Source organism: Hemibagrus wyckioides, linkage group LG14, assembly GCF_019097595.1.
Source record: "Hemibagrus wyckioides isolate EC202008001 linkage group LG14, SWU_Hwy_1.0, whole genome shotgun sequence".
NCBI lineage: Eukaryota > Metazoa > Chordata > Actinopteri > Siluriformes > Bagridae > Hemibagrus > Hemibagrus wyckioides.
The window spans coordinates 12,041,072-12,068,897 of NC_080723.1; the positions used below are offsets into that span (position 1 = coordinate 12,041,072).

At 37.5% G+C, this 27,826-nt stretch overlaps 1 protein-coding gene across 4 annotated transcripts; it reads left to right on the forward strand.

The window, feature by feature from the left end:
• The first annotated feature begins 2,507 nt into the window (after positions 1-2,507).
• On the forward strand, positions 2,508-27,163 carry slc1a2b (solute carrier family 1 member 2b). 4 transcript variants are annotated; one of them, XM_058408936.1, is made up of 12 exons: positions 12,258-12,580; positions 13,887-13,982; positions 15,407-15,546; positions 17,118-17,270; positions 17,373-17,623; positions 17,708-17,858; positions 17,948-18,074; positions 18,205-18,438; positions 19,130-19,324; positions 20,575-20,709; positions 20,928-21,159; positions 23,089-27,163. In XM_058408936.1, exons 3-12 carry the CDS (start codon positions 15,417-15,419, stop codon positions 23,161-23,163), a joined length of 1,683 nt encoding a protein of 560 aa, XP_058264919.1. In that variant the 5' UTR covers positions 12,258-12,580; positions 13,887-13,982; positions 15,407-15,416; the 3' UTR covers positions 23,164-27,163. The 4 variants fall into 4 exon arrangements, with proteins under 4 accessions (XP_058264916.1, XP_058264919.1, XP_058264915.1 ...); XM_058408933.1 differs by lacking the exons at positions 12,258-12,580; positions 13,887-13,982 and adding an exon at positions 2,508-2,713; XM_058408932.1 differs by lacking the exon at positions 13,887-13,982.
• The last annotated feature ends 663 nt before the right edge of the window (positions 27,164-27,826 follow it).

The window sequence follows — 27,826 nt, forward strand, 5'->3', positions numbered from 1 at the left end:
ACATTTATTTAGTAAGTAACATTACATACACACTGTAGGCAAATGTTCTGTTTATTTTTGCTTTGCAAGCTGAAACGATCCCAACGAAGCTACACTCACTTTTTAGCATGTTGGCTACCTGCCTAGCTAACTCACATCGATTTGTACATTGCTGTTAAAGGTGCTTCTGGTAAAACTGGTAACCCTTCTTCCTTTTCATTGTCATCTTACAAGCTTCCATATTTTTAGTCAAAAATTATATTTCTAAAAAGTATTACTTGGCATGTTTGCTGATGGGAAGTGGTATTTTATGGCACAAACACAAACCAGTGAAACATCCTAGTGTGATTATATGAGATATAAACAGTGTTGGAACGCTGCTCGACCAATCAAATTAGTGGACATGAACTAGCTGTTGTATAATATAACATTATAACAGGACAAAGAGCATCTTCTATTGGACTTAATCCCAAACCCAAATGCAGCTCTTTGTACTATTCTTTCTTGTGATGGAAAACATATTCCAGCTGTACCTCTGTCTGTTATAAAGTACTGATGCTGGAGACTAGATTGCACAATGACAATAAAAGTGCCATCAGAACAAAAGTCATTATATCAGAAAGCACACACATTTTATAGAATTTGTTGATGTGGAGTGTTGCTCCATACAGTACGTAGTTACAATAGAAACTTTGACATATTAAATGACTACATTAATATAAACCTTGTATCTGGAAATATTGTCAGAGATGCTGTTATGAAAATTAATCCTTCTGACCAATCAGAATTGAGCTGTAATATATAGACCAGGCATATTATCATTCCTAAAAGTAAGGGTAAAAAGAAAATGTTTCATGCTGGAAAAATCTTTTTGTCTCTTGTTCCTTACCTGGAGTCTCTGAAGTGTTCCTGCATCTCTATTTGGTAATCTCATCTCTTCACTGTTTGGTTCACTTGTGGCGGTGAGAATGCAATCTCTCCCATACCTGAGCCAGTACTATCTATATGACATTTATTGAGGAAACATTTTATGTACATCTTTACATATGATGGAATCAAAACCATCAGGTATTAGCATTTTTCACACATATTCCCCATCTAATCATATGTGTTTATGTGAGTAATCCTGTATGCGATCACATGGAAGCATGTTAAGGTGTGTTTCCCATTTCAAATTGCACATATGAATTGTAATAAACAAATGTGAATCATGTGAGCAAAATATAAGTACATGGGGGAAAAAAGAACAACACATACTGTACGTGCGAAGAAAAATTGTGTGGGGGGAAAAGTGAAAAATTCACATGTGAAAAATGTGTGAAGCATAAGGTGTAATATTCACATGATGATCGTGTAATTATTCAGAGGAAGTTGGTGTCATTTCAATAAGTGGTGCTAAATGCAATAATCTAGCAAATTATTTTAAATGAGCCCATTTCTAAGAAACCGAAGTGCACTATATAGCAATCAACATTTTTTTGTCATCCAAGACTACAGATCGGAACTACTACTTTATTATTTACTCAGTGTTTTAAGATTAAATAAAAAGAAAATATCCATGCCATGATATAAATAATCAGCCACTGTATATTAGGTCAGATAAAGAGATTTGACTCTATAATAAATCTTCTTCCATAATAACTCACACATCACAGATCTCATATGTCAGCATGCCAGAGAATCAGTACTTTTGAAGGTAAAATCCTGTCTTTATTCTCCTTGATTTAGTAATCAGTTTTGTGTCTGAAAATGAAGCCCTTAAGGTTTCTTAGAAATGTTATGACTTCACAGTCTCAAAATAGCACACTTGATAAAGCAGTGTGATCATCAGCTCCTCACCACATGGCTTATCTTAGTTTAGACTTCAACCTGCATGTAGCAGTAGTGCAGAAGCATGCATTAATACTGTTTATTAAGTCTGGTGATTTAAAGGATGCTTCTGGGTACAGGTTATTGATGGGTTTAACACTGAGCATTGTCTGTTTCATAAAACGCAAAATAAATACGAAATAATTTTTTTCATTCTATGGTATTTTCATGAGATAATAACCTGAAAAAGAACTGAATTGTACAACTTGTACAAAAAAGATCTTTGTCCGATTTCATGGAAAGAGAGGAAAAATAATCATAATGCACACACACAGAAACGCACACACACACGAACAAACCCATTACAAACACATCTAAAGTGCTCGGATGAATGCACCTTTAGTATGCTAGATTACCTAGAAGTGTAATTGCAAATTATTATTATTATTATTATTATTATTATTATTATTATTATTATTATTATTATTATTATTATTATTATTATTGGTTTTTAGGAACAAATTATACAGGTTTATTAAAGCTAATTGATTAAGCTTGAATTGGAGCTTGACCTTCAGGTAATTGCCTGTCCATTTGACCTACACATCACCTATTACAGACAGAGAGGGAGACAAAAAGTGAGAGAGAGAGAGAGAGAGAGAGAGAGAGCAGAATAGAGCAGAGGAGGAGGAGGAGGAGTGTGAACGACACACACTCGGTTGTCAGTGAAGCAGCTTTCATTCAGTGGGATTGTTGAGCTCGGAGCTCCACGGATTACCCAGTAGAGATCATCGTCCTCTCTCTCTCTCTCTCTCTCTCTCTCTCTCTCTCTCTCGACATATCAGCGGTTCTTCACCCAAAGAAGTGGATGCGAGAGAGCAGAGCGCCAAAGAAGCCTCTGATTTCTCCCAGGTTGACAACAAAGGTGAGTCTCTCAGCTGACAAAGGCACATGTTTTCCATGAAACTCTTCATTGAACTAGATCAGATATAATGCTACAGTAATTATCATTCACAATGTGTGCTCTCTAGAATAGTTTATATCTAGTCTAGTCAGAGCATTATATTATACGGTATAATTTACAGCCATGTCTCATTCTGTTTAGTGCAAGGATTGCCAGGATTTTGTCTATATTGATGGAAGTCTGTGAATAATTAAATGTTCAGGACTAACCCAAGTATTTTGAACCCGTTTGTAAAACCCGGCTAAGGATGTAATAAACAAGAGGATTAAACATCCCTGAGTTCACAGTTCAGTCTCACTGACAGTAGATGCGCGCTACATGAGCGCGCGCTTCATTGCAACAATGCGCTCCAGAGCTGCGCGCAACCACGCTTCCGGGAAAAAACCACAACCAAGCAGTGTTCAGTCAGCTCTTACATTGCTCACTACATTATAGGTCGGGTATAAAACGTGTTGGTTCACTGACACTTACTTCATTTGATTCTAAATGACTAACAAGCGATACTAATGAAGAAGAGCAGCATTGTAACGAAGTCACGAGACATAACAGGGCCATGTGCATCACTAGTTCCTACATAGAACAGTTATGATTTGGGTAAAATAGGACAGGTGACTTAGGACAGAAAAAAAGATAGCTAGATAGATAGCTAGATAGATAGATAGATAGATAGATAGATAGATAGATAGATAGATAGATAGATAGATAGATAGATAGATAGATAGATAGATAGATAGATAGATAGATAGATAGATATACATTAGTCGCTCATTACAGTTGCACACTGCTATAAATAAATCACTAAAGCATGTCCAGGGCAATTGAATTTTTATCAAGGAAAAAAACTCTTCACCTATTAACTTCTTAAATTATAATAGATCTATGATATGACATGATATGATATGATATGAAGTAAATTAAATCTTGTGGAAATAAATATATCATGCATGAAACATAACATATGGGAAATGTTAAAATTGCACATGTAAACAATTCTGTAATAGATAGATAGATAGATAGATAGATAGATAGATAGATAGATAGATAGATAGATAGATAGATAGATAGATAGATAGATTTGGCCAAAAGACTATATGGGGCTTGGAGGATCGTTCTTTGTTTGAAATTCCAGTGCAAGATCTAAACACAGGGCAATGTCTGCCCTCAGGCTTGTAGCTGATGGAATGCTGTGGTCTGTGTGATTGTGTAGGAAATCTGAAAGGGTGAGACGACCCATGCAGGTAATCTGTTTTGTTTGTGACTAGAGGCCCTTCTCATTAAATTCCTTACAGCAGAGGAAGGGCGGAGCCTTTAAATGGTAAAATGAACAGTGTTTATTTGTGTGCTTATTAATTTTTTTTTTTCAATATTGTATATAGGTACACTAAAGTTTGTCTATCATCTACATCTCCTATTGCTCAGATGAACAACAATGATACGCTAATCTGTCTTTTCCCTCATGTGTACATGTGTATATATGCATGCAAAGTGGACCAAGAGCATTCTTTTTCTGCAAATTCTGTCTGCGGACAGGATCTATCTTCTGTCAATTTAAGACACAGGGAGATGTAGGGAGTCAAGCCTATCCATTAGATCTGTCTTACAAGTGCAAAAAGGGAGAAAGGAGAGAAAAGATGAAGGACAGTGGGGCTCTGTTCATTTGGGGAGCTGTAGGAGTTTTGGGAAGTGGTGATGTGGCAAGTGGGTGGGTTAGGGGGGTGGACAAGTGATAGATCATGTCAGTGCCTGATGCCTGGGGCAGCTAAACCTAACCTGGCAAACTGCTCCTCTTGAAAATGGTTAAGAATTGCACAGAAAAGGAGAAGAAATGAGAAAAAAGAGAAATGGAATAGTGATAATATATGTGGGAAAAGATAGTCTTGTAGTGTAAACTTTGGAGTGTGTGTGTCTGTGTGCATGCATGTGCACATGTCTATTCAGTCTATTCAGTGCTGTGGACAGGGTGGTACTGGGCGGCATCTACTGTAGTGCTTGAATAATCCTCATGGGAACATGGAGACACTGCCAAACTCCAAGCCATCCAACTCCTTTTCTCTATCCTCCTCATCACTCCTCCCTGTCCTAGTCCATCTGTTTTGCGCCACATCTCTCCCTCTAGCTCTCTCTTTCTCTCTTCCTGTGTTCCTGCTCATCCAGTGCCTGTGTAGACTATAAATGAATTTGAAGGAGCGCAGGGATTAGTCACTTGCTCTTTCCACTGTCTGGAGTGCTAAAATCTGTGAACATTTCCGAGAGCAGTGCTAACAAACCAAGCTATTCACCTGAGACTTAGAACACCGGAATAGAAAAGCTTGTATTAGACATGCATCACTGTTCTAATAAACATCCTTCACGCCTTTGTAGACTATCTGCTACCCAGATGATTCTACATTTAACAAATTGGTAACACATTTTTAGCTATTTAGAGGGCTGGACAAAATAAATCCTTTGGGATGGTGAGAGAGGCTTGGCTATGTTTCATTTACTGGAATCTGATCAAAATATAGTTGAAATACAATGGTATAGTCTCTCAATCCACTGACTCTAGAAAAGTGAGATTACACATACAGATACAGTACATGTAAAAAAAATAATAAAAATAAGACTTTCTTGTGAGAAAATCCCAGAGAGGGATCAGCAGATTCTAAAAAACTCAAACCAGCCTGCCACAGTTAAAGTCACAGATATTACATATTAAATCAGCATGATGTTTGACGTGAACATTAACTGAAGCTCTTGTATCTACATAGATAACTGCAGTTGTACAAGTGTTATTACTAAAGTGGATTTTGTGTGTGTTGTGTGTGTATCTTCGCTCCAGTGAATACAAGCTATATAGAGGAATGACAATAAAAAACACATCACTTGACATGAAATTTGTTAAAGCTAGACAAATTTCACAAACGGTGTTGAGTAAACTGAAAGGCATTTTCAAAGAAATGACATCAAATTCTTACAGAAAAGTTTTCCATCTGCAAAGATGTGTGCAAGAACTGTCATTTATGCAGTCAAGTGATTGTTTTGAGCCTCAATTCCATACAAATGCTGTAATAATCATATTTCTAATCTTATAATCATGAGTCCTAAAGTGTGGTTGTGGAAGAACAACACCAGTTGACTCATGCTGTCTAATTTTATGATCTTGATTGCATGTGTTTACTGTTATGTTCTTGTTTTGTAGGTGTGCTGTTCCTAGAATAGAATATGTTTTAATGGTGATCATTTCATAGAAAAAAATTGATAGAGGATTAAAAAGACAGTACACAGACTGGTTTATTCTGTGATTGTTCTCTATATTAGTGACCACCATGACCACAATAAAGCAGTTACTGAGATGAATGAACTATTTGTTAAAGAAATATATGTATATCTAATAGTTGGGCTACCATGCTTATCTAGCCTTCGAATGGATCTATTTTATTAATTGACTCGACCATTACATATATATATATATATATAACCCTTCTGGACTGTCTCTGAATGTATGGTGGAATCTGCCCTTTCTGTTCATATTAATGAAGGAGAAGAAAAAGTGTTGAGTGGTGTCTCTGGAGAATCAAATGTTAGCAGAACAATCTCTTCTCACCTCAGACCTCTTATAAGAACCATGGATGAACCTCAGGGCATCTCTGCATCCCTCTTCTCTTTTCCTCTTCTATCCTCTCATCCCTCATTTAATTTGCAGCTAAGTCTCTAATGGGCCTTTGAGGAAGCTTTGTGTGCATCTTTGTGCCAGCATCAGGGACTGTGGGGCATTAATTCAAACTCTTGAGTATGTAAATAGCCGGAGCTGTGGGAGCGGAGGGCTGAGCTGCCACTTACTCACTTAATCTCGTAGAGCTTCATCACTTTTACTTGAGCTTAACGGGCACGCATGCGAACCCTGATGCCACTCACAATGTTAGCTCTCCCCAGGAGACACTACAGCACCCTATACCCACCACCTTCTTCTTCCGGAGGGCCCCCGTTCCTCCTCCTCTGCCGTGCTTTACCCACTTCTTCCCAGCAACCCCGTGGAGGCACACAGGGCTGTCTGTGTTTACCTCCGGCCTGGACCAGCGGAACACTAAACAATCCCCTTCACTGCTTCTTTGTCAGTCCTACTTTTGAAAGCAAGAGAGAGAGAGAGAGATGAGGAAACAATTAAAAAACCCCTCCTGAACCTTTGCATGAAGAGTTTCCCATCGCAGGGAGCCTGTGAATGGGCATGGAGCCCTATAAACTGCTCTATTATTCCTCTGCACTTGGCGCATTTCAAGAGCGGTTTGCTTCAATGGCTGGCCCAACACAGTGGATGTTTTGTGGTGGACTTGGCTCACCACACCATGTGCTGGTTAATTAGGAATCACATTCATGTATTTATCTATCCATCTGTCTGTCCACCTACCTATGACCTCTCATGCAGGCTCCATAGCTACTGCACATTTTTGCTTCGGTGTGCCATTCTTCACTGCATGAAAAGTCAGTGTCAGGATGGTTAGATTTCAGAATGCTCTCACCTGTGTTTGAAGTTTCAACAACAAACAATACCATAATTTATAGATATTGATGATTTTAGGTTCAGTAGTAAAAGTTTGCATTATAATTTGTCCCATAGTAATAGGTTCATGTCTTACTGCTAATATTACAGTACATTGTTCAAGCTTTATCAGTACATTAGAATTTTCTAGATTTGGTGACTCTGCATTCATTTTTCTAGAGTAAAGACAACTAATTAGCAGATCAATTACATAATACAACTGAACATCATTATTATTCATTGTATTGCCATTTTTCACATCTCATTCCCTGATGCCCAGCCGCATTAACAAAAGGAAGTACAGGGTCAGCCAGGCAGTGGCTGTTTGCAGGCTGTTTTCCATACCAGGAGACTGTCTAAATCAATGGCTATGTGTGATTCCAGTAAATATGCTGCATAGTTTAACAGCTGGAAAAAGCTTTGCTTTAAGAGTGCTCACAATAAAATAATTCTTCAAGGATTTTTGTAAAGTTAAAGAGGATCTAGATGGAAGATTTTCTGGAAGAGACATTTTCTGGTTTTGGGTTCATAAAACCCTAGAACTATAAGAATGGTATTATGTTAATAAAGATCAGTTTTATGTTTTGCACTCATGAAAAGTTGTTAATTAAGCATAATGCTAAGGACGTTCATAAGAAAACCCTCGGCAGTATTTGGAGCATCTTTATCATCTGCATGATTCTGATGAAACTTTTAGCGAAACTGTGTGCTTGTATTGAAAAGAAGGCATTCTCTAAATGTGGCGCATGATTTTCATTGGACATAGTTCTACATGAACCACATTCCATTGCAGGTCTTTTGCAGGTTGTGGAGTTCAGGTTTTATTTGTTTATGTTCCTCAAATGAATTTGGATAAACAAATAAACAAAGCTTCGTTGATTCAGAGCTTCACTGATTCAGAGCTGTTTGTAACCAGTTGCTGAATCAATTTCTAAAGCACCTTGAATGCTCAATGACAGTAATGCTCAATGACAGAAACCCAGTATTCCAATACTGGCTTTCTGTCATTGAGCATTTCTGTCATTGAGCATTCAAAATCATAGATGGCTTTTATGCAAGTTGATGTAATTGGTAGAATTTACAGTCTTTTGATATAAACACATTAAGGGTATGAGCAGTGAGCACACAGCAACCTCTTTGGTCCTTCTTTGAAATTAGTTAATTCATTTTCATATCCATATGCCTACAACATATATGACCCATTTTATATACATACATGCATAGAGATTTCATTGCTTCGTTGCTGTTTTGTGTGTTATGTGTGAAATGTTTGTCTCTGCGGTCAAACCATTCTGCATAAAACTCTTACCACTTCCCATTTTTGACCCAATCAGCTACCTCAATGTAGAACCATCACCCCAGTCTTCCATTGTCCCTCTCTCTTACTCTCCGAGTATGTGTTCTTATTCCTGTACGAATGAGTAGTAGAGTGGGGGAGGAGTGTTGGTCCAGGCTGATTTAATGAGATCCATGGGGATTCGAGCTGAACTGAGCTGATCAAGTGCAATGCATCATAACGACCAGTCCTTAAACACACATGCTGGTGCAAATCATAAAGCTTGGATTTGATGTTCTTGATAAGGCCAGGAGATTTCCCACTGGAATGTATTAATCAATAAAAAGGGTGAATATGAGATCTCCAGCAGTCAGATATTAAACACTGATGAACCCTTGAGGATTTGGACCGAGTTCTTGAGAGTCGAGTCATTTCTATCAGTAGAGATGGATGACCAAAAAAAGCATTAGACTAGCAAGAATTGGATGAAAGTAAGGCAGAAAACAAAACAGAGCAGAGCAGAAAAGGTGAAAGTCCATAATCTCTAGGGCCCAATTTTATTTATTTGCTATTTACCACATGAATAAGTATCCTCTAGTGTTTTCTAGCTATCAGTCTTGGCGTAATGGCTCTGTTAGCACATAGTTGCGATGGAGCTGCTCACATGTGAAAGCCCTCTACATGCAGTGGCATGGAAATTTCCCATAATTCCCTAATCACCTCCTCATTATGAAAACAACAAGGTCGCTCCAAACAAAGCAAAGCACTTTGCCAATGCTGATAGCATTGGATATAATAGCCAGTAGCATGTTTATGTTCAGGTAGATAAACAGCAGATGAAATCTCGCCTTCCGTTATCTCCTCTCTTTTATTAACCTGACAGATACTTGTGCCAAAATGTTTTTGTACATTTTTTTTATAAAAAGGATGAATCAGTGTTAGAGACAATGTAATTGTGAGTTAACTGTATAATTATGCAAAGCCAGAGGATATCTAATGACTACATTCCTTGCCATAACAACCATTTAAATATAAGATATGGCTGCTATGAAAGCAAATGGACCAATAACTCGTGCCTTGTGTATGTAGGGTGTCATTAGGTATCCACAGACATTGCATAACTGCACAACTGACTCATTAGCAGATCGGAATTTAACCACATCCATATATAGCATCAGTACGTCACATGTACAGCCAATAGCATGTTGTATTTTGCATGTGTTTAAGTGCATTTGCATCCTACAGCAGTAATTTGACCTTTGCCTGGATTTGCTCAGATTTTGAGCTGCTGCTGGCTCTGACGTCAGGCTGTGTGTTTGTGTGTGTGTGTCACTGATTATCAGAGGGTCATAGTCATTTCTGCCCCTATTTTCACCTGCAGCACAACTGAAACTGACTGCAGTGTTCTTTCATCCTGTTCTAAATACAACTCCTTAAGCAACCTGAAATTGTCTGACATACTGAGAGATTTTAATCGACTGGAACTTAATAGCTTGGAACAATTAATAAAAGGTCTGTTTCTTGCTACTTCCAAATATAAATGATCTTTAATAATTTGCTCATATTAATGCGGCTAATTTGCTGTTGTTTGATGGTTAAAATTGGATATGTGAGTGTGAGGCCCACGAGATTCACGATCTAGCCAAACTCCTGGAGATCAACATGGCAAGAGTTTGAGCTCCCAAAAAAGAGCAGGAGGTGGGGGAGGGGTATCTAGCAAATATAGATCCTTCACAATGCGTGCTAATGAGAACATATGAAACATGTTCAATGTATCGAGAGGAAACATTGTGCTTGTGTTGATGTTTTTTTTGTATCACAACTTATATATTTATGCAAATGAATAAACAAACAAATAATCTAGTCTTTAGATGATTTGTTGAGTAAAATTTATATTTTACAGTTCTTAAAGCCTTCATGAATGCAGCAGAGTTTAAGATATTGAGATGGACATGGGTATACAAAATCAGTGCAATAAACTTTTCTGATGGTTTTATTACTACAGTTTAAGAAAAGATGTATTAGGAATGCAATGTATCCCAAATAATCAGAATTTTTGCTGGTTCTCCATTGTTTTGAACTGGTTCTTCCATACCACTTATATGGAATTTGCCATTAGTGTATATCTCCTCACATATATAGTTATTTATCCTTATATTATTCAGCTGCTTCTTTATTAGTTCTTTTGGGTGACTTGAGCCAGGGTGGTGCAAGGGTTCTCTCTCTTTTTCCCTCTTTTCTTTCTGTGGTTGCTAAGACAACCTGTCAGGGCCATCACTGCCTTGCATCCTTTATGAAAGGACTGGAGATGCAGAGAGTGAGAGAGAGAGTGAGAGAGAGAGAGAGTAAGAGAGTAAGTCCAAGAGGGAGAGGAGAGCAAGAGAGAAAGACTTCTCTCCGGGAAGGCAGCATAAAATCGGGATAATCGCTGTCGATTATTCTGCACAATGGGCTGCCGTTTCTGAAAGATTCATTCATACCGGAAAAGAAGGGCTGGAGAGAGAGGAGAAAGAGCCTTCCATCACCCTCTAAGCCCCTCTACAGCTCTCCCACGGTGGGCACAGGCATGACATCAGTGGCCTAAATGGAGCTGGCATTCTGCATGTGCCCACCATCCCTCCCTCCACTATGCAAATTCGGAGGCCGAGCTTGGGCACCGTGGCTGGGTGCAGAGGGGTGGGGGGTTATGGGATAGCAGGGGCCACTGACACTGTTTGAGTATGGGACAAAGAGTTCTCAGATGAGGAGAGGGGTAGCAGGGGAACTTCACATGGTGCTAGCCAAGAGAGTGAGAAAGATGGAGAGAGAGAGATTAATATGCCTCTCACTGGCCCCTTTTGGCTGGCAAGTGTGAGCTTCACACAGCAGCACATGCACACAAATGTCCACATTTCCTATACATTCCCTATACATCAAGATTCTTTATAAACAAAAAAGTCCTAGGCCCCTTAAAAAGTGATGGGATTCCAATGGCTGTTACCTTGGAGCTGTCTTTCACTCCATTTTAATGTGACTCCAGCTTTCTGTTTTCATTCTTCAACCAAACTTTTTAATGGATTTATTGCTTTTTTGAACAAGAGATACATTGTTCTAGCGGTGTTCTTTTAGTACTCAAAGGTGTAAAATGGCGTTTGGGATTAATTTCAGATTCATTCACCATTTTTGCATAATACACTCATTTCTAGAGTTTCGGTTCTTAATAATAAATCTGATTATTGTAGGACTGGGGATTAGCAGCAGCACTGTGCCCTTAGTTATTGTTACACACTGCAAATCTGAGGGGAAGGAAGACCAGATTGAGTTGTATTAAGATTAATGAGTTTATTGTCATATGCATAGTAAAGTAGGCAGTTATGTGGTCCAATACAATTTTTTATTTCAAAATAAAATTAACTATCTATCTATCTATCTATCTATCTATCTATCTATCTATCTATCTATCTATCTATCTATCTATCTATCTATCTATCTATCTATCTATCTAAATTTTCAAATCCTGTGTACTTTTGTGAATTTTAGAAAAGAAAAATCTGAATTTAAGTATGTTGTGTCTTTTAAATATACTTTTTAAAAGTATATTTTATCCTTGATGAGGTGTTATCATGGTAGTGGTTCTTGCATAGAGACTGGTCCTGAGAGTGGGTAAGAATGCATTCTGGGGGATTAAGGTTAGAGACTCCTCCTTCCCACAGTAGCTACCTCCTCTGGAAAATCTCAATCTCTCCGTCTCACTGGGATGGACTTAGACTGGTGGATGGGGTTCAGGACTTGAGGCTTTGCTGTTGGTCCTTATAGTCAAGAACTGAAACCTGGAGGTGGCCTGGGTTTGGATTTGGAGTGGAAGGAAAGGCCTTTATGGGGCTCACAGGATAAAAAGCTGAAGCCAATCTGGAAGTTATCATTAGTGGGAAGTTTGGAGCCTGGAACACTGGAAGTCAAAGATTTGTTATTTAATTTATTGAGAGACGTTTAAAGCTGGAACAGCTTGGAGTGAAGAGCCTGGTGGATATTATATTTCAGGAAAAACTGTAATGACGTAAGGTTTTTTTTCCCTTAATTTATTTGTTTTTAAAAACTTGCTTCAAATGTACAGTATTTTTCCTTTTCTGACAGCTTTAAATGCTTGGCATAATATTAGTTTAAGATTATTATTATTATCTCTGCATATTATTAAACATGCTTGATTATACTTTTTTGCCTTTATGGTTTTAATTCATTTGTATATTTTCCATCAGTTCTTTAAATTGCATATGACATAACATAATATTGTTTAGAGTATTTTACCCCTGACCTCTGAATCTCATTGCTTGAAGCACTTGTCCAGCGATCACACCGTGTTTTTGTAGGTTCATGTGTTGTGTTGAATGTAATGAGGGAGGAAGAAACAGCCTCAGAATATTCATGATCATGAATCAGTGTGCTCTCTGCATTATCTCTTGGCCAGAGTGAGACAGGGCCTGTGGCTTTCCTTGCTGCATATTAGCCTGACTTTACTGCATGGTGATGCATGTAGCTCGTGGTTTGTGTGACCTTGTTTTACTGGATGAAAGGTCATGATATGTGATTGGAATAGAGAGTGGGTCATACATATACTCTATTAAAGAGTCATTGTGTTGAGTGAACTTAGGTAGCCTTCATTGTGGTGGTGGTGGTGGTTGTGGTGGAGTAGAAAAGCTAGAAATCCTTTTGTTAACTTTAGCAGGTGAAATATATCTGTTAATATTATTTTAGTAAAGTCATTAAATACTGCAGCTGAGATCCATGGGCTAAATTTGAATAAACTCTAAAAGAAATGAAAGAAAATGAGAGGTCAGACTGGAGATAGCTTTCACTTTAAGGCTTGATAAGACAGATGGTGCAGAGACGTCATTGTGATTGGCACCTTGAGGAAAAACATATTAACCTTTTCACAAGGCTGCCCTGAAATCTGTTGTGCTAGGTCTGTGCCTTGTTTTTTTTCTTATTTTATTTCATTTATTAGCCTTTGCTGTTGAGAAATTCAATTACCATTTTCAGCAAGACCTTAACTCTTTGAAAAGGCCTAATTGAATGACATCCTGCATTAAGTTAAAGGTTTTTTCAATGTTATTCTACCAGCTGGCTCACTAACAAATATTAGAGTTCTTGTTGTCCTACATTATAGCAACACACAATAGCACTGATCCTATATGTAAGCTAGCACTTTTCACTCTTTATGATCTGGACTCGTTTCGTCAGGAAGGTGTCAGAGCATTTGCTGAGAGGCCTTAGTGGTAAAATGCCACTATTACATATTCACACATATGAACTATTATGGGGCTCCATCTGTGTGCCTGACAGTTGACCAACTGTTCTGCCTATAGGGGGCCTGTAGGGAGTGCCTTATTAGGACGGAAACGTTTAGCCTTTCCATCATGGTTTTATCAAGACAACTTACTTTTCTAACAAAAGGTGCTTAGGTAAGAACATACCTAAACAACACACATATACACACACGCACACACACCCCATTAGACATAGTCCAATCTCATTCCATACACTATGTAGGCTATGTCACAGCTACCTGTGTAGAAGGGCATGGACAACATGTTCTTCTTCTTCTGAAATAAATTAAACTACTGCTTTATACTGCTGCTTTTGCAACATCTAAGAGTATGTAAATGTACCAATAAATGACCAATAATTTCCCTATTAGGTGCTAGGAATGTCCTACAATTGATCTCTACAATTAGCATTGCTCTGATAGACAGGGAGGAGAGAAGTGTCGTCCTTTTCATTCAGAACTCAAGGGCCAATGTTGCATTCCTGGACTCCAGGAACAAGGTGTCCCCTTTGTAAGAATTTGATTACATATTCTACTTCACAGAGCTACTCTTTTTACACAACACTGTAATACAATATAAAGTGTAAGATCATGTAGCTCATTGTTCATCACCAAAACACTGAGAACTGCTGCAGTGGGTTTTCAATCCTCTTGAGTATATTTACTCAAATAACTAATTTGACACCCATATGGTATAACTGTAGGAGAAAACTGTTCATGAGTCCTTCATGAGTGAGAAAAAAAGCCAGTATGTTCTGTTTTCACACCTGTCTCTCTCTCTCTCTCTCTCTCACACACACACACACACACACACACGTACACCCACACACACACATTCTCTCAGACTTGCCTCACTAATTAAAACATCTAATAGGCAGTCTGTCAGATTTCCGAACTTCTAAGAAAAGTGTGAGCTTCACAACATGATTACGGAGGGTGTAAAGTCTGTGCAGCTTTTGGATTATACTGTAGGGAGTTGATGCAAAATGGTCGTATATTTGTTTTCAGAACCTCCATGTGTAACCAAGCCACTTGCATTATATATTTCTGGGTGCAGTCAGGTCATGGATAGAACTCATTACTCTATGCAGTGTGCAGTATGAACACAAAACAAGCGTAAACTACTTTTTTCAAAATATACCATAAAGAAATGCACACTAATAGAATAAACCCAGATTATTGCATGAGATTCCTTTTAAAACATAAGCAAGTCATTCTGCTAGTCTCTGTCGCTGACAAGCATACAACTAATGCCTGGTTTCACATAAATTCACATTTGAAGAGTTTGTGATAGGAGCTCAACAGCACTCCCAACATCTTAACATCTGTTCCTTCTTAACAGCTCAGTGTCTCTTGCAAAGTATACTACAGACAAAATCTGCTTTTTTTTGCTTTTAATCATCAGCAGCCTAGTCACACTACAACCCTCATCCATCTGTTCCTATTCCTAAGTAACTGTTTACTTTGTACAGTGCAGTTCAGTTCATTCTCCCAGTGCGCTCTGAAGCTTTAATGCTACAGATTACAAACATCATCTTCATTCTCTGTCTGACCCTACAGTGCCAATAGCATGCCTAAGCAAGTGGAGGTACGAATGCATGAGAGCCACCTGGAGCCCATCGAGGCCACACCACGCTCCAAATGTGCGCTCATCTGCCAGAAGATGCGCAAGAACCTGCTCCTCACACTCACTGTTATGGGTGAGTATCAGATCTCCATCAGCCCTTTTCATTAAATCCATCATACAGTATGCTTAACCAATCTGTTCTAAGATTTTACTTATTATAATTATTATTATTAATTTTTAATAACAGGACTTTTGTCTTTTATCTGAACTGTGGATCTCTCTAGCTTCTTCAGAATTATCCCTGGCCTCTTGCTTGCTCACCTGAATGTCCCTCCAGGTGCAGGGGTATTTACACTGGAGTTGATATTTGCACACTAATGGACTCCATTCAGATTTTTATGTGACTTCTGATTTAGAATAATTTAATAATTTATTTGGTTTCTAAATAAATATGCTAACTATTTTCAAATTTTCTTCCACTTTTATGGGCTTTTATGGGGAATGTTATGGGCTGTACTGTGTTGTTGTATAACATTTAAGCCCCCAATTACATCCATCTATCCAGGCTGTAACACTTGAAAATTGTAGAAATTTCAAGTGGGTTTAGTTTTTATGCAAGTCACTGCACCAAAATTTCGGCAGTGAAGGTGTGCGGTGAGCGCTGACTTAATTTTGGGGTATATTTAAAAGGCACAAACTGTTAGACATGACTCCTTTTTGCAAAGTTAATCAGGTTGAGCAAGCACAGTGTGGATTTTAGTACATAAACAACACAATGTCACTCTGTGTGCACATCACATGTGAAGTCATGCCTTAAGTGCATGTACAATAAACACATGCAGCTGTATTTAGGGCATATCTAAATGGCATATAGCACCCAGCTGCTTGTTTTCAGAACTGCAATGGGAGCGTAAGCAGAGTAGTGATTCCATTTAAGATATATATATTTATGTTAGGCATATTTCATGGACTAAAAGACTCTCAGACACTATTCCTCTGTTCCTGGTGTTTTAGAAGTCAATAGGCTTGATTGAAAGAGGATTTTGCTGGAAAAGGGCATGCTTGCTAAGTAATCAGGTGTGCTTTAATAAGGTAAAGCATTATTGAACAGCTTCTCTGGATCTTTATCTTTGCCACAAGAACAAAAGACACATGTCTGCTTTCATGGTAGATGGGCCACCGTTCCTGCACACTATATTGTCTGGCTGTGAGGGCTCCAGACTGACTGTTCACTGGTCCACAGAGTGGCCATTAATACAGACAGGCCTTGTATACTCTCTGGGGAAATTATTTAAGGAGGCCACAACATGGTTTCCAATTTAGCGTTCAGAAGGACCATTCTTGCCATACCTGCCTTCAAAGACATGGTTAGAGACCCTGCTTGCTCCTTATATGGGATATTTGTGTCTGTTTTTTTACACTGATACAATGCATTTTTATGTCCTTTCATTCTTCTTAGTTCACATCTTGTCTTTTTTTAATTAATATTATTCAGTAGTGTGTACAAAAAACAGACCAGTAATACCAAGGGTTTCTAAATCTGTGTGTTGGCAACCAGACTACTGGATATTTTATCAGATTTTCAATTTTTGGAAGATCTTTGCAAATTACATGCCAGAAATTATGAATAATGAATGGGTCTGTGAAAAATGAATCTGTTCATTTCCTCCCCTCAGTCCTATTTTCCATCTAATATCTCCCCAGGTGTGATATTGGGAGCTGTATCTGGTATGCTTCTGCGTGTGGCCTCTCCTATCGATGACAACATTGTCATGGTAATTGCATTCCCTGGAGACATTCTAATGAGGATGCTAAAAATGCTTATCCTTCCCCTCATCATCTCCAGTTTAATCACAGGTAACTCCATGTCTAAACCATCTGGTCACCAGGATAAAGGTCATTATACATCTCGGAAAATAAAAGCTAGATGCACTAACCGGTTACATATCCTCAATCCAGGTCTTGCAGGTCTGGATGCCAAGTCTAGTGGCCGTCTGGGTACCAGAGCAATGATTTATTACATGACCACCACTATAATTGCTGCCGTGCTGGGAGTAATACTGGTGCTGATCATCCATCCTGGCAACCCCAAACTAAAGGAGGGACTTGGCGAGGGACTCAAGAATGATGAAGTCTCAAGTCTTGATGCCTTTTTTGATCTTATTAGGAACCTCTTCCCTGAGAACTTGGTGCAAGCTTGCTTCCAGCAGGTTAGTGATAAAATATTTTAACACTTTTTTTTACAAATTTAAATGTCAGTTTCACACTTACTGAGCTGTTGAATGTATTTACAGATCCAGACTGTTGTGAAGAAGGTTGAGATTGAGCCAGAATATGATGACACTAACAGTACGATGGAGGACTTCCTTTCGGGTGCCACTAAGCCTCCTCCCATATTCAAGGAAAAGAAGTCCCTACAGTTTAAGAGTGGAATGAATGTTTTGGGTATGGGAATACTTGGCAGAATGAAATCTGAATTTTGTTTACAAATTTGTTTTAGTTCTGAATACCAAAGCCATTACAATCTCTCTCAGGTTTGATTGGATTCTTTATTGCCTTTGGTATCTGCATGGGAAAGATGGGCGAGAGAGCAAGGCTTATGATTGAATTCTTTAACATCCTGAATGAGATTGTGATGAGGCTGGTCATCATGATCATGTGGTAAGTGATAATATTACATTTCAGATATCTGTGAAATAGGATTCTTCACCACAGCTCTTTTTCTAAATAAATGTGACTGTTGACAAGTGATTGAAATTGCGGTCTAAACAACGTTAAATGAAATCTACAGGTATTCTCCCTTCGGTATTGCCTGCTTGATCTGTGGCAAGATTATCTCCATCAAGGATTTGGAAGTCGTGGCCCGACAGCTGGGGATGTACATGGTCACAGTCATCATTGGCCTCATCATTCATGGTGCCATTTTCCTACCATGCATTTACTTTGCCATTGTGCGAAAAAATCCCTTCAGCTTCTTCATGGGCATCTTCCAAGCCTGGATCACTGCCCTGGGAACAGCTTCAAGGTGACATATTATTGCTCTTTTTACCCTGACAAGCACAACATCTGTGTTATATAGATACAATCTACACTGTAAAAGCAGTAAACTTATTTATGATATTCAACAGCATTGAAAATGATTTCCCAAATCAAATTACAAATCAAATCAAAGCAAATTGTTTATAAACAAATCAGGTTAATTCACTTATGATAACAGATTTAGTGCCAGGTTTTATAAGAGGAAGAGTCCACAATTGCAGAGCCATTTACCCCTTAAAAATAGGCAAAACAGGGATAACAAGCAACCATGCTTATAAAAAATTAGTTAACAATTTTTCTTCCTGTGATCTTCCGGAAATTTCTCCAGGGTTAAATGAATATTTTAGTTGGGGAACTGAAATGTACATTTTACATAACCCATAATGCGTGGCTTATGGAAAATTTCGGCATGTTTCATCAAGATGTGTTGATTGGATTCACACTCTGTAAAAAAAAAATAGGTTTTAAGTATTTTAATCATGTAATACTGTTGTGATGATGTAAATCCACCCCAATCACGGAATCTCCCAGGGGACCATGTTTTAGTCTTTAGCCTCCTTCTTGCCAGATTACGAGTGAAGCTGGAATGGATTCCTCAAACATTGCACAGTGACTTGACAGATTGCAAATGACTCGATTCGAATCTTTGACTGATCGTTCAACACTCCCTCCTATAGTGCTGGCACACTTCCTGTCACTTTCCGCTGTCTAGAGGAGAACCTGGGCATTGACAAAAGAGTAACCCGCTTCGTGCTGCCTGTCGGTGCAACAATCAATATGGATGGCACTGCTCTTTATGAGGCAGTAGCTGCTATCTTCATTGCTCAGATGAACGGTGTTGTCCTGGACCCTGGCCAGATTGTCACAGTCAGGTAAGCCTGTGTATATACATCTATAGATATATAGATAGATATTTCACATTCTTCTTTTTCTAGAGACTCATAAAATATGTCACTGGGGCAACAAACATACTCATACACATACTTTATACTGTAGATTAATGCTAACTGTTGGTTTCTAAACCATAGTCTGCTGTGTGTCTTGTACTTCTACTTCAGTTGACTCAGGGTTTATGTGAGCTTGATAGATAGATAGATAGATAGATAGATAGATAGATAGATAGATAGATAGATAGATAGATAGATAGATAGATAGATAGATAGATAGATAGATAGATAGATAGATAGATAGATACTTTATTCATCCTAAAGGGAAATTCACAGTTTCCAGCAGTATCCATAAACACAGGTAATAGATAAAATAGGAAGGAATATAACAAAAATAATTATAAAAAAACCCAAATTTGGGTACAAAAATATAACAAAAAATATATCAAATAACAAAAAATAAAATATTACAAAATATAGCAATACTTATATTAATAATACTAAATACAGAGATTTAGGAATAAATATGGAGAATGAAATGAAAAACAAGATAAGCAATGTGCAAAACATGTGTTTAAGGTTACAGACCTAGCTGATGTGCCAAAAACTGTTTATGTGCAAAAACTGTGTGTCTATCTGTGCAAATCTCAATTTATTGAGAGTTCTGTATAAACCGGAGTGTATTATGTGTAGTGATGCCTGGATGATAGCTGACACCTGTATATTAAGGCTGTAACAGAAATTATGTTCGAACACATATAAACAGGATGTGCACAGTTTGTGTTTTTTTTAGAATGCTTGCTGGAAAGTTTTACAGGGCATCTGGTTGAGACTAGATGTGTGCATTAGGATGCCACTAAAAAGCACATAAAATTTTTTGCATCAACAGGAGGTTTTTACTTTCAAGCTGACAGTGAGTGAAGGTCACATGACAAACAATGTCCTATATGTTCATTAACATATAAGACATTTACAGTTCATTCATTTAAACTTAGCAGCTGCCTGGTCTGCATTGCAGCGGTTTAGTATTGATATTTGTATTGAGGTCGAGGAACTGTTTTTTTCCAGTGTTTTCAAGGTTTAAATCTGAATCAACCTGCAGAAACTGATATTCAGAGAACTAGACAGATACATATAATGGCATTGTGTTTTACCATTGTTGTGTATAGAAAATATACAGAAGGATATTTTGCCTTTTGTAATATCTGTGAAAATGTTTAATACCCTGTTATCAGTCTTACAGCTACACTGGCCAGTGTTGGAGCAGCCAGTATTCCCAGTGCAGGTCTGGTCACTATGCTGCTCATTCTGACAGCAGTAGGTCTGCCGACTCAGGATATCAGTCTTCTGGTTGCTGTTGACTGGCTTCTGTGAGTATATTTTGGATAGAGCTTGTGCTCACAGTTAGCAGTAATTTATAAATATTTTAAATGTATATATTATTTGAACACATTACAACAATTTCATTTGTCTTGACATGAAACCAGTGTGATGAAAAAGCTGTTGATTTAACAGATGGCATGATGCACAAGTAAACAGACAAGAATTTCCTACAGACTCACACCAACTTGCCTTTTTTCTATTTTAGGGATCGGTTCCGTACCTCTGTCAATGTGGTGGGTGACTCATACGGTGCTGGGATCGTGTATCACCTGTCGAAAGCTGAGCTGGATGCCCTGGATGCTCAGCATGGGAAGTCTGATGACATAGAGATGACCAAGACACAGTCCTATTATGATGACCTCAAGAACCATCATGAAAACAACTCCAACCAGTGCGTCAATGCTGCTCCGAATTCAGTCGTAGTAGATGAGTGCAAGGTACAATTCACGCTTCTGGACATAGAGACTTGTATATAGTTCATCCCTGCTGCATGCTGACTGCATTCCTTTCTCTGTTGTTTACTGCACGTCTGTGCTCTCCATGCCAGTGTAAATATGTACACATTCACCCACACTCAATGGTGTATATATTTCAATGGGCATTTTCTTGAGGCAGCAGTTTTCCTGTCATTTTTTTCTGTCAAAATGTCTGTTAAATAGGACTTAGATCATGTAAAAAAATAATAATAATAATCTTTTTGGAATGTCAGAAATGTCTTTATGTAAATGTTATTTAAGTAGATAATCCTAGTGGAATTCAATTCAAATATTTTTAGCTTTTATGCCATAATACATAATGTCATCATTTTCAAAACAGCTTGAAATTATTGAAATAAATCAATCATTCAAACTGATTGCTGCTAGGATTTTTTTTTTGCACCATAGGTTTTTATTTTATCTCAAATGCAGCGACAAAACACTTCATCATCAGTAAATGGTAATGTTCCAGTCAGGCTATGTGCACTCCAATTTGCATGCCTTTAAAAAGCTTTAGAGTGAATATATTTGTTCATTTGTAACACTACAGCAATAAATAAAAAACATATTTTTGAACAACTCACATTTTTAAACAACTCTAATTAAGTTGCTAAGACACAGACTACATAAAAACGTTAGACTTTAACCTTTGAAATCTGAAGTATTATAAGGATGACAGAAATGCTGCTGCTCTGCTGCCGTCGTTTGTGCTTGCATGCCAGTATGGATTAAATTAACTCTAACTAACCTAATTCACACAAAGATGCAAACCATTGTAGTGGCTTGGCAAAATAACACTGAATAGAACTAATACTGCCACTCACCTACGTATAGGTTGTTCTGTCTCTTTGTATATAATGTCTTATTTTACTGTTATTTATTTCTTGTTTTATGTAGTGGATGTCATATAAAATATAGCATGCATGCTGAATGAATCTTGACTGTTAATGTGGGATCTGCATGAAAATGCATGCTTTTGGAATTCCAGTGATGATAACAGCATGCATGAAAATACCAAGGACTCTTGAATGTGCTTTTACATTTTAATGGATTGTTGAAGGTGATGTGAATATATATAGCTCAGAATGTTAAATATAGACAATTTCTTTACAGCGATAGTTCTAATACTATTTATATTATATAAGTAAATATAGCTAAAAAAAAATGCACAAGAAAAATGTCCAAAACTTCCATGCCATTAATCAAGCAGGACAGTGATACACTGTATGTTGCATAAAATCATTCAGACACAGATTAAGAGAGAAGAATGGCCAGAATGGTTCCAACTAAAGTAATTCAATTAAACACGACATAACTAAAATTAAACATGTTAATTTTGAAAAAAACTAAAAAAATAAATAAATAATTGCCTGGCTTTTTTCCAGTCTTTAACTATCCAGTGTTGCTGGTCATAGCAGTGGAACCTGATGTAGTTCTCTGCTGTTGTAGCCTATCCACCTCAAGGGCTGACATGTTGTGTGTTCTGAGAATTTTCCACTCACAGTGGGTGTAAAGAATGGCTATTTGAGTTAGCATAGCCTTTTTGCGAGCTAAACACAATTTGGCCATTTTCCTTTGACATGCGCATTTCCGTACACATAACTCTAGAGACTGCTGTGTGTGTGGAAAATTACACAGATCAGCAGTTTCTGAAACACTCAAACCAGCTTACCTGGCACCAACATCCATGCCACAGTCAAGCAACATTTAGGACCAAGCTGTAATTTATTTTGCTAATTTAAGTAGCTTAGTCATTAGTCAAGGCGGCTATATTTTGTCAACATTTAAACGAACATCAACTCTGATATATACTCATGTTTGTATGGTGTTTTTTTAATGTTTTTTTTGAATATGCAATGCTGTTTAGATTTTGCTGATGATTGCTTCCAGGTAACCTCGGCGGCCACAAATGGCTCGACTACGGAGTATGCACTCATTGAAGAGGAACCGCGAAAGAGTGATTAATGCGAGCACACAGATCCTCCTGTATTCAAGTCCCCAAGCTTTTTATCTACTGAACAAAGAGAGGAATAAAAAGACCTGCTGAAATCATGCAAACAGAACAAATGATGGGTTTTGTAGTTTAGGTGTTTATGATTCCCCCAATACAGTTCATTTTATCTGAAATAACCTATACTAATGTAAAAAGGGATTACAATCACACTGTCTGATAGTGCACTTACATGTGCCTACTGTATGAACTAACACTTGCACAGAAAGCAAGGGTTGGCTGGGAAAACGGAGAAATAATATATTGTATACCTTGAAGTATTTCTGATATTAATATATACTGTACCATATGCATTCTGTGTCTCTCAAAAACTGGTATTATGTGAATGTTTGAATGGTGTTAATGACTCTCAGAACGTAGGGAGAGAGTACGCAGAAAAACCCATCAGTTTGCTTTGAGTTAAACAAGCCAGTGCAGTGCCAATGCCTTCCTGTTCTTTTACAGCAATAGTCATTTACCCCTGGATAACCTCACTCCATGACCTCTGACCCATTGGGCACAATCTGTTAGTGCCTTTACTATCCAAGTGTGTCTGAGATCCCCAGTCATCTGCAGGCAGATCTGGGCTTGTGTAACAACACCATATCAAAAAAAGAAAAAAATAATCACCTTGACATTAAAATCCATTCAAATGGTGTAGCATATATGTATACTGACCAGGGGATAGTGTTAATTCCCCCTACTGTACTGAAAGAAATTGGTACAAGCAGTAAGATGGTTTACAAATGCTAAAATTGTAATATCTATACCATAAAATTAAGCTTGAGGTTAGCTGAATCATTTGCATTTATCATCTCTTGGCCCCCTGTCAGGTTTGACTGAGGGAGTTATGAGGTTCTCTTTTATTATAGCAACTCTTCTGTCGAATCGGTGTACACTCTCTCAAATGCCAGACTTCCATAAAAAAATTTCATTTTTAGCCAGCATCACGGAACGAATTTGAATAAGAGCCCTGGTGATACAAGAAAATGAGAATAACTGTAGAGGTCACTGCACACCCATGAAGAAATCAAAAGCACAAGCCATGAGACTGAATGCTTCTGCTTCGGGACCTTTAAACCTCTCTTTCCCTTTTTTCTCCTTAATTTTTCATGAGAGAACTAATGTGAGAAAGTGGGATTGGGGCCAATAAGAACATAAGCAAACGGACCAAACAAGCAACAGCCCATAGTATCAGCGACATTCCCTAAAACTGATGTGAATAATAAACAATCTACCTTTAACCTAAAAGCACACACTGCCTTTTATAGACAGCATTAGAGCCTGACTACTGATATTTAGCACAGCATTCAAAAATAAATAAATAAAGCAGTTTTATTGCTATTTTAAGGTATATTTAAAAAAAAATGAAATGCATGTGTTAGAATGTTATTCACAGTTACGTTTGTCTTGATCGGTGGAAATATTAAGTATCTGAAAATAAAACTTTTGCGCCCCAAAAAGGAAATGATAAATACGTACTCTAAATGAGTGAATGCATAGCACAAGTCTTCAAATTCTCTTCCACTCTCCTTTCTTTCTCCTCCTATTTACAGATTGTAGAACGTTAGATACTCAGGCAAATAAAGATGCACTCAGTGTTATCAGGGAAGACATGTTCCTAATGCAGCCAGACGAAATATTTTATACTAAGCCCTCTGAACATGCTGGAGAGTGATTACTGTTTACAATTTACACAGTGGGTTTACAGCTTGCCAACTGCCTATTGCCTTTATATTATAAAAGCTTGCACTGTATGTATCAGCTTCTATCACACTTACTGTCTATGATTTTTCTATTAAGCAAGTACACCCCCAACTCCCCTCAAAAAATGGGAATATATTTAAAGTAACCTCATTCGAAAAGCACATTTTAAGGAACAATGTTATGGCTTACATTCCAATTCGCATTACCTTGACATGTTTCCTTTTTTTAAAAGCACACTAAACAATCAGCAATTTTGAATGAGAAAAAGAGAAATGCAAGACAACAATGTTAAATAAAAGTCAAAGAGAGCAGGAAGAGTGCAAAAGTTTATGAGTGAACACTACCAGTTAGAGCATCTCAGTACAATAGAGTTGTGTACTAGTGGTACCCACTGCTCTTCCTAACTTCCTTAGATGTCTCTGTCCTTTAACACTCGCTCCATAAAATATTTCCCCTCTTCAAAACATGACTATGACTGTTGTGGCAGACCCACCATGCTGCAATACCTACCTACAATGACAGTACAAACCTCAAGAATTATAATAACTGATACCAGAGTATTACCAATTAACCAAATTATGAATGAAAGTGCACAAAACATATACATAGGCATGATTTTTTATTTTTTTTTTTAATGAATGGTTGTGATAAATTCGCTTAGTAACCTCTTTTAAAATCTGCCTTGCCTCTAAAACCATTAACCACTATCTATTGCGTGGATATGCTGTATGATTTTTTATTTTATTTTTTTTTTAAATAAAGCTTAACACTTCTATGTTTGTAGCTGTCTAGCTGTTTCAATAGAGAACCACATTGTGAGGAGCGCTATCTCATAGCAAAACGCACGGCCCATTGAGTTCTGTGCCAAGAGAATCATCACTGCATATCGCAACCTTAATGCATATATCAAACACTACCACCTATGAGGAGATGTTGATTTGATGATGTCCTTGTACATAAGGACTGTCCTCAGCTCACAGAAGTGTGGACGTTTCATTTTCTTTCTTTCTTTTTTTTTGTTGGAACCATTTACTTCAAAGCATGTTGTGAAAGTGCCTCCATGCACTTTGTGTACATATTGTAGGTAATGAATTTGTTATTTTTAATGTAGTGTTTAATTGTGTGACATTTTTATAATCCTATAGAAGTGTACCTTCTATGTCATGGAGAAAATGAATTAGATTAGACAACATATAAAATTGTGTGTAATATATTGCTTGTTCCTAAGCTTAAATAGCTGTATGTAGCTATCTCACATAAATGTTCTATATCCAATATATATCATTTTTGTATCTAATGTAAGTTTTGAATGTTTGTTCCCTGCAGGAAAAGTCATATGTGCATTCAATTTCATTGTACATAATTATAAATATATATGATTTACTATATAATATACACGGTATATTATGGTCTGCCATTAGAAAATCTTACTGGAAGGCAAGAAAAGCAAATCTGACTATAAGGATGTGTTTGTTCTTGGCCTGACCTGTATGTGAATATCTATAAAAGCATCTAATGAGTTTTTGGCATCTCAGCTAGGATGCAAAAAGTAATTTCTAATCACAAGTAGTATTGGTGATCAAGTTTAAAGCTCCAAAATTAGCTAAATGCTTCTTTACAAGCTAGTGGCGTGATTCTTATCACGTCCTATGCTCCTGTGTGATTTCTGTTGGATTGTCCAATAGAGATGTTACTTGTAATTATGGTGCAAGTCCAGTGGTCTTTGTTCACTTTCTGAAATAAAGAAAAATAGTCAGTCCCCAATCATCCTCTTATACAGGCATTTACTGTTTATAATCCCTTTCCATTTCCTCTAATCCTCTAATATTCTTTACTTTTATTATTCTATATCAATTTGTCAAGTACAAACTTGCAAACCCCAAGGCAAACTGGTCCCTTGTTCTTCTTACAATTGGATAGGTCAAGAAAATATACTCAAACTCTATCCTACAGACCACTAGGTACCACAGAATTATTGCTCTTATGTCATCCTACATGCATAATTGATGTTTTAATTAAAAACTCTAAATGATTTGATATAACCTCTCTCACCCTTCACCTCTGGGACCATCTGTTCTGTTTCTAAATTCCTCTCGTTCTTTTTATGTATCTTTTCTCTTTTTTTTTTTGCATTTCTTTTGAGGAAGGATAAAAAATGAGCAAAGAAATGTACCCATGGAATAAAAGTATGTTCGTACATATCAATATGTGTTGTACCATTGGTGTACATACAATTATTATAACTAATAAATGTTGATTCATAACTAATTTTGGTCTTTCTTTGTTTCTCAAGACACCTGACAGAACAGCTAATTCACTGATTCAAAGAGGAATACTCTGCTAGCTTAATTTACCTCGGCTTCAACTAGCTTATCTTTCTCCTTAGCCTACTCCTCACCCAAAGTTTACAAAATAAAACACTTTAAACCATTATCTTAAAGAAGATGTACTTCTTATTGTATATTGTACTATATTTCTATATACCCACATATATACTGGTACTGGAGTGTATTAAAGCAAGTGAATCCCACACAGGGAAACTCCAGGGATGGGAAGCTGTGCTGTGGAGGATAATAGTGGGAGGATTTAAAGGTTCCTTTATTTAGACTGAAAACTGAGATACACTATATTGCCAACAGGTTTGGGACACCCCTCCAAATCATTGAATTCAGGTGTTTTTCTGGGGTTAGGCTCGGCCCCTTACTTCCAGTGAAAGGAACTCTTAATGCTTCAGCATACCAAGACATTTTCGTGACATTTTCGACATTTCATGCTCACAACTTTGTGGGAACAGTTTGGGGATGTCCACTTCCTGTTCCAACATGACTGCACACCAGTGCACAAAGTAAGGTCATGGATGAGTGAGTTTGCTGTGGAGGAGTTTGGTGACTGGCCTCAACCCAATAGAGCATCTTTGGGATGAATTAGAGT